Source organism: Amborella trichopoda, chromosome 1 (genome assembly GCF_054954075.1).
Source record: "Amborella trichopoda isolate Santa Cruz 75 chromosome 1, AtrichopodaSantaCruz75HAP2 v2.0, whole genome shotgun sequence".
NCBI lineage: Eukaryota > Viridiplantae > Streptophyta > Magnoliopsida > Amborellales > Amborellaceae > Amborella > Amborella trichopoda.
Window position 1 is genome coordinate 33,142,087 of NC_142336.1, and position 6,435 is coordinate 33,148,521.

Here is a 6,435-nt window from a genome sequence, read left to right on the forward strand (position 1 = left end):
CACCGGCCTATAAACTATTATTTCTTTCTTTTTTATCACAAAATGCCACTAAAATGCAGAATTATCATTTTCTTCTTTTTTTGTCACAAAATTCTACTAAAATACTAAATTAAAATCATCATCGCACTATTCCAAAAAGATTTCTAATAATAACATTATCACCATTCCAAAAAAATTTCTAATAAGACCAAATAATCCCTAAAAGTTTTAGGGATATCCTGATCATTTTTTTTATTGAAAATATTTTTTTTATATTGTTTTATGTGCATCCCATTGAGACGATGGCACATACCAAATTTTATATTCATATAATTTATAAAATAAAACTAAAAATAAAATACTCTAAGGCATCGGATCTAGATCAAATAGTCAATGACTTATTTGATCTAAATTGGACAGCTAGAGGGGGGAGAAAAATATAGTACTTCTATACAGTAGGGGAGGTATAAAAACCTTTCCTATATATAAAACCTAGCTTGGCCACTCGTTTATTTAGAATCACACAAGATATAAGTAGAAAAAAACATTCTCTAATATTGCCACCTATATTTTTTTTCCCTAGTGACATATTAAAAAACTTCGGTTGGGCCGACCACTTGGCCCTAAAAAGTAGCACCGGCTCTAGGCCCGACTTTTTTTTTTTTTTCTTATCTTTTCTTTTATTTCCGATATTTGTTTTGCCCCTACCTGACCCTAATAGGGCCAAGACCGGGCCTCGGCGAAACCTATGGGGGAACAAGAGCTGGGCCAAGGGCAAAGGCTGGTCCGGCCCGTTGCCACCCTTAGGTTGATTCTATTGGAATGAAATTCTCACCCATGGCCATGGCAATGATGAGGAGGATTACGATGGATGATGCTCTAGGAATATGCTCTACTCCATCCGATTTGGAAGCCTAGCCAACGGTGATGGTGCTGTGGGCCCCTCCACTCATCTCCTTCAATTGGTTGGGTATGGTTTCATCAAAGAGCTTGTTGTCTGGCTTCTCAGCGTAACACACGTAGTAAGTGTTTACACACGCGTGAGGCAACACCATGCTGATTCGAGTCTGATGTCAACAATTGCAATACATTAACTCCATTTGCCATACAAACTAGAGTAAAATAATTTTTTGCTCATATGGGAGCATACTATCCATTTACTTCCTTAGGTAAAATGCAAATTTAGGAGTACTTTTAGAACCTCATGTTTTGGGGTGTATCCTCTTACCAACTTCAAAAAAAACTAAATAAAAAAATTATAGCATTCTTTGTGGGCCTGAAAAAATAATGTTTTAAAATTGAATATAGACCATCCAAAATGTGATAGCAAGAACTAAGTGATAAAATACACAAAATCTAATTTTGTTTTTTAAACAAAATCAGTATGTAATTATTAAGTGGATCCCAAAATTTTATATATATATATAAAAAACAAAAAAACCTCTTAAGATGCTTTTTCACTAAAGGTAGTAAGTGGATATTATGGTCTTTGCGGGAGCATTGTGTACACCCGACCAAACTAAATGTTTTGTTCATGGCTTGTTTTATACAAATACTTTCATCTTTGGGGACGGTTGTTTCTTGTGAAAATGCTTACTGGGCCATGTGAAAGTTTGTTCACTGCTTTCTCACCGACAAAAGCAAATTACTTAAAAAGTCAAGCGACATCATATCTCGGGGGAGCAGGCAACCTGCCGGGCCTGGGCTGGGTCAGCATTGCCCCTAGCCCATCCATAGTCACCATAGGAGCCGGTCCAGCCTGTCCTAGCCCTAGCCCTATCAAGGCTGGCCAGGCTAGATAAAAAGAAAATAAATCAAGAAAATATAACGAAAAAAAAAAGAGGGTAGGGTCGAGGCAAAACTGGGCCGGCCCTTGTGTAGCCCGGAATTGGCTTGGTTTGAGCCACATTTTGTGACCCAGTCCCATGTTTTTAGGGGTAATCGCCAGGGCAGGCAACCTGACTCATGGCCACCACAACATCTTGGTGCTTCTTTCTCACACTGTCAATAATCTCTCACATTTTAGACTTAAAAGCTGAAAAAAGGTTGGGAAAATGCTTTCTCAGCTGCTAAGATAACTACACTTTGGAAGATGAGAAAGCCATAGCGAGTGTTTTCTTATCAGAAAATTCTTTGTTTAGGAGCCCCTAGTGTCTGAAACGTACTCTGTGGTGAAGGACCACGCACTTTTCGTAATTCATAACAGCTAAAATAAGGGTGCCCCCAGTATAGAGCCAAAGCTCTAAACAATCGAAGTAAAGCACACATTCGAATAGTATCGAGAAATGTGGTTTTAATACTGAAAATCATTGTGATATCCTTAAAATATATTTTTATCTTTAATTATAAAATTTAAAGTTTTAAAAATAGTGTAGATCAAGTAGAGCTATGAAAACTTGAAAATATTGAAAATTGACAGTCCAAAAATAAGTTATAAAATACACTATTTTCAAAACTCGAAATCAATTTTTTTTCTCATGTCTATAAATCTTGATGTTGAGATGATCAATTTGAGGGTATTTGCGTATCAAAACAACCTATTCTAGTAAAAAATTTGAGGTGGACTCTAATTTGATTGCTTAGAAACAAAATTTCCTTCTCATTTTTTAAAATCAGATAAAGGTAAGACCAGACAGCAATGGCTTCAAGAGAGTGCCTACCATGAGATAACCAATGAAGAACGACGCTAATGTAACAGTGGCCGTGAACTCCATGTGATAGGCCTTCGCGAAGGACCCCGCGATGATGGCGCAGATCGCCCCGCTCAAAATCCCACTGAGAAAGCACACAGAGCTCGTAATGTCGGAGTCCATTAGAGATTCCATCTTACGCCGCCGGATAACGTCCAATGTACTCCTTGATGCGCTGACAAACCCCTTCCCATACACCGCCACCATCACAAAACCCCAGCCATTGGCACAGTGGAAGGCATCCTCCATGACCCTAAAGCAGCAATGTGCACAAGAAAACAGGAACTCATCCTCCCCCTCGACAAGGTTAAGAGTTCGGGCCAATATGCGCAACGCCTCGACCATAGGCACCAGAGCAGATCCAAGGCATGCACTTCCCAATGTGTTCGTGAGGGCTCGCTCGAAGCAGAAGCGTGGGATCGACTGGATGCCTCGCGTATAGTAAAGCCCCATCACTCTGCAGACAGTCAAGTTCCCTATGTTGCGCAGTACCTCGAGTGTCCATGCCATGCTTAGCACTAGCATGAATACTAGCAATGCAGGGACAGGTAGGCCTTCCATGGAGGAAGCACCAGAGAGAGCGAGGCTCCAAGCCGAGGTCCATACAGCTGCCACCCCTACCAGCCAATACAGGGGCTCAGCCAGGTCCGGAAACTTTGCAGTTGGCTCAAGAGCTTTCGATAGCACCCGGACAGCGTAATCAAGACGACGGGTTACCCAGCAGCAATAGAGTCCATCACAGATCGAAAAAATAAGGAGAGGAGTTCCAATTCCCACTGTGGAGGGCGTCGAGAAGCTTAGCATCACTATCGATGCTGCCATGGTCATGGTGAAGCTGCCCCAGAGAGCTGTGTGAATTGCCTGCTTAGGCCACCACCTAGTGGCCTTCGCAGAGGCCACGGCCATGAATGCACCCACCAGTATGGCTACCTCTACAGGAGGAACCCAGAATTCCACCACTCTCTTTTGCTTTCCACCCCCTCTTATGGCTCCCCATATTGCCTTGAACCCTAGGAAGCCCAACGCCGCCAGTGCGCCGAGAATGTGGACCACAAATACCAGAAGGGTGAGCCGGTCTCTGCAACCTCCGGAGTTCGTGATTATGCTCCCCGCCCCTCCCTGTGTCATGCTCCCAAATTTCACTGCTTGGAATTTCTCTGGAACCTTTGTTTCAAAGAGAGCCCTTTCCCAAGCCCATGGGGAAGCTTGGAATTTCTCTGGAACCTTTGTTTCAAAGAAAGTCCTTTTCCAAGCCCATGGGAAATTTGCCAAACGAAAGTACTTTCCCATCATCATGGGAAAATACTTTCACATGAACAGGTGACAAAATGTGTAGAACGTTGAGAAAACACTTTCCAAGGTACCACGGGGACTCATGTTCTACTAGAAAACCAACAGGGAAAAGCAATAGTGTAATCAAAATGTCTTTCACGCGGAGCACCTAAACAAAAGTAACCTTGGTGAATTCAAACTTCTGAATACTTTAGAGATATTATATAAAGGAAAACGTTTATAAAAGGATGCTACCTTATAATACCGTATAATGTAGAACTACGGATGCCCCTCAAAAATCCATTGGAAAAAGTAGTTTTAATGTTAAAAAATAGTACATTTTACAACATATTATCTACACCGTTCATTTTCAAGATTTTCATATGTTTATGGATCTACTTGATTTTAACCATTTTTTAAATTTAAAATTTTATAATTAAATATAAAAATAGATTTTGAGATAATCTTAAGAATATTTTATATCAAAATTATATACCATAAAAATGTGAAGATACACCTTACCTCTACACATTCAAATGCATCCGTACGCCACTGCCCCTTATATAAAAACAGAGGAACACATTCATTGTGTACGATTTAAGCATATTTGCAAATACTATTGAATACTAACGATCCAGATAATGTATTACAAGATGCACTATTTATAAGACTTGAAATAGCTTATCTTTCTATAGTAATATATTTCAATATCATGACAATTGCTTGAAATTTTTTTTTCAGTTTCGGATGGATTTTTGTGGTAATTGCAGCTTACCACTAGTCAATTGAAGTAGGTGAGGAAGAGTGGATCCACCAAATAGGCTTAAAGCTTACGTGGTTACGGCGGCGGCTACGAAAACATAACAATTTGAGTTCTATTTCTACCGTTAGGGCATCCTTTTTCCCCACTAAATTAAAAAAATAAAACCGCGGGGCCACCAAATAGAACAAGACTTGCTTTGCTCTGTCTCCATTCGTCCATCCTTTTCACTAGATAAGGAGCACTCTAGGGACTACGGCTTCAATACTTATTGCAGTGCAATAAATTTCCACCAAAAAAGGGTCTTGGTTTCTATGTGGCCAAGCCCGCATATGTTGAAATGCAGGCATCCTAATAAAACTATTTTTTAGATGGATTTAAAGGCTTAATATTTAAAGTCATGTAATATCTAACATGAAAATCATGAATACGAAGAAAAAAAATAAAATTAAAAATTAAAAATAATAATTCTAATAAGAAAACATTTGAATATTTAGTTTCCATTGTTTTCAGATAGAACACCTGCTTTACATCTATTTTTAAGATGTATGCTTTACACTTTCTGGACCTCATATGTAGAAATGCGCACATGAAATAATTTTCCCCAATAAAAAGTCCTAAAACCATGAAAATGATATAAAAGAACAAGGGGAACAAAAAAAAAAAACAAAAAAAAAGTTGGAAGCAAACCACACAACATTCAAGAGCACCATGAAAATTCAATGTAAGAAAATAAAATTTTGTGTAAACCAGGTGTGATTCCGACAATATCCCTCTGCGAGTGAGTATCACAGCAACAACTAATGTATAAAACTTGTAAATAAGAGAAGTTCCTCTGAGAGTGAGTGAGTGAAAAACCAGAGAGGAAAGGTGAATTGAGGTTGTACTCGTTTACTCAGGTTCAAAACCCATCTAATGCATATAAATTTCCTCACTCAAAGAGAGAGAGACTAACCCGTGAGGTGGTGCTGATGCCTCGAGTATTCGAGAAGCTCGAAGAAGTTTCGGCCGCGGGGGGCGGCTCACCTGCAGCAACCTGCTGCTGCCCCTCCTCTCCTCTCTCCATGTCTCTATTTCCTTCATGCTCATCTCCCCTTCTCTCTCCTTCTTCATTATCCCTCTCTCTCTCTTCATTTCCTCTCCCTCCTTGCTCCTCCCCTATCTCAGCAACCTGCAAAACAGAGTTGTACCAGTCAACTGAATATCCTCTCTGGTTTAGAGAGAGAAAGGGAACATTTCTCTTTTGAGAGTGTGGGATCAGTTGTGGTTTATAGAAAGAGGGAAGGTAGAGAAAGAGAGAGCCAATACAGAGGAATCCATTGCGCCCATCTTTCTTGCTTATCTTCTTCTGAAAAGTTTTTTACGTTTCTCTCTCTCCATGTAGAGAGAGAGAGTGGGGGTAAAGAGGGGTCTAGTGGCCTTGTACTGACTTCTGTCCGGGCCTTGATGATGATGTCGGCTAGACTAATGGTGTACATTGCCATGTGAAAGACTTGCTTTGGTGCGATGAGAGAGAAAGGTGGGGACTGGAGCACAGTAGGGAGAGTAGAGAGAGAGGACAAACCGGGACGGTACAATGAGAGAGAAAGGTGGGGACTGGAGCACAGTAGAGAGAGAGAGCAGAGAGAGGAGAAGAGTGGACAAACCGGGAAGGTACAGTGAAGGTTGGGAGGAGAGAGAGAGAGAGAGTGATGGATCAGAGTTATGGTGCATGGATATACTCCCACGGGATCA

At 40.4% G+C, this 6,435-nt stretch overlaps 1 protein-coding gene across 2 annotated transcripts; it reads right to left on the bottom strand.

The window, feature by feature from the left end:
* Nucleotides 1-443: 443 nt before the first annotated feature.
* On the bottom strand, nt 444-6,083 carry LOC18428327 (Plasma-membrane choline transporter family protein). 2 transcript variants are annotated; one of them, XM_088862544.1, is made up of 4 exons: nt 6,010-6,083; nt 5,657-5,872; nt 2,640-3,788; nt 444-1,046 (listed from the first exon to the last, which is right to left on the bottom strand). In XM_088862544.1, exons 1-4 carry the CDS (start codon nt 6,028-6,030, stop codon nt 894-896), a joined length of 1,539 nt encoding a protein of 512 aa, XP_088718670.1. In that variant the 5' UTR covers nt 6,031-6,083; the 3' UTR covers nt 444-893. The 2 variants fall into 2 exon arrangements, with proteins under 2 accessions (XP_088718670.1, XP_088718675.1); XM_088862549.1 differs by having other exon boundaries at nt 2,640-4,110.
* Between the last annotated feature and the right edge of the window lie 352 nt (nt 6,084-6,435).

Bases quoted from the DNA above. Each gene is read 5' to 3' on its own strand.
- LOC18428327 (XM_088862544.1), bottom strand. From the start codon at position 6,030: ATGGGCGCAATGGATTCCTCT. The intron at 3,789-5,656 runs GTTAGTCTCTCT...AGCATGACACAG, and splicing joins GCATCAGCACCACCTCACGG to GGAGGGGCGGGGAGCATAAT. The intron at 1,047-2,639 runs GTAGGCACTCTC...TGTTGACATCAG, and splicing joins TCTTCATTGGTTATCTCATG to ACTCGAATCAGCATGGTGTT.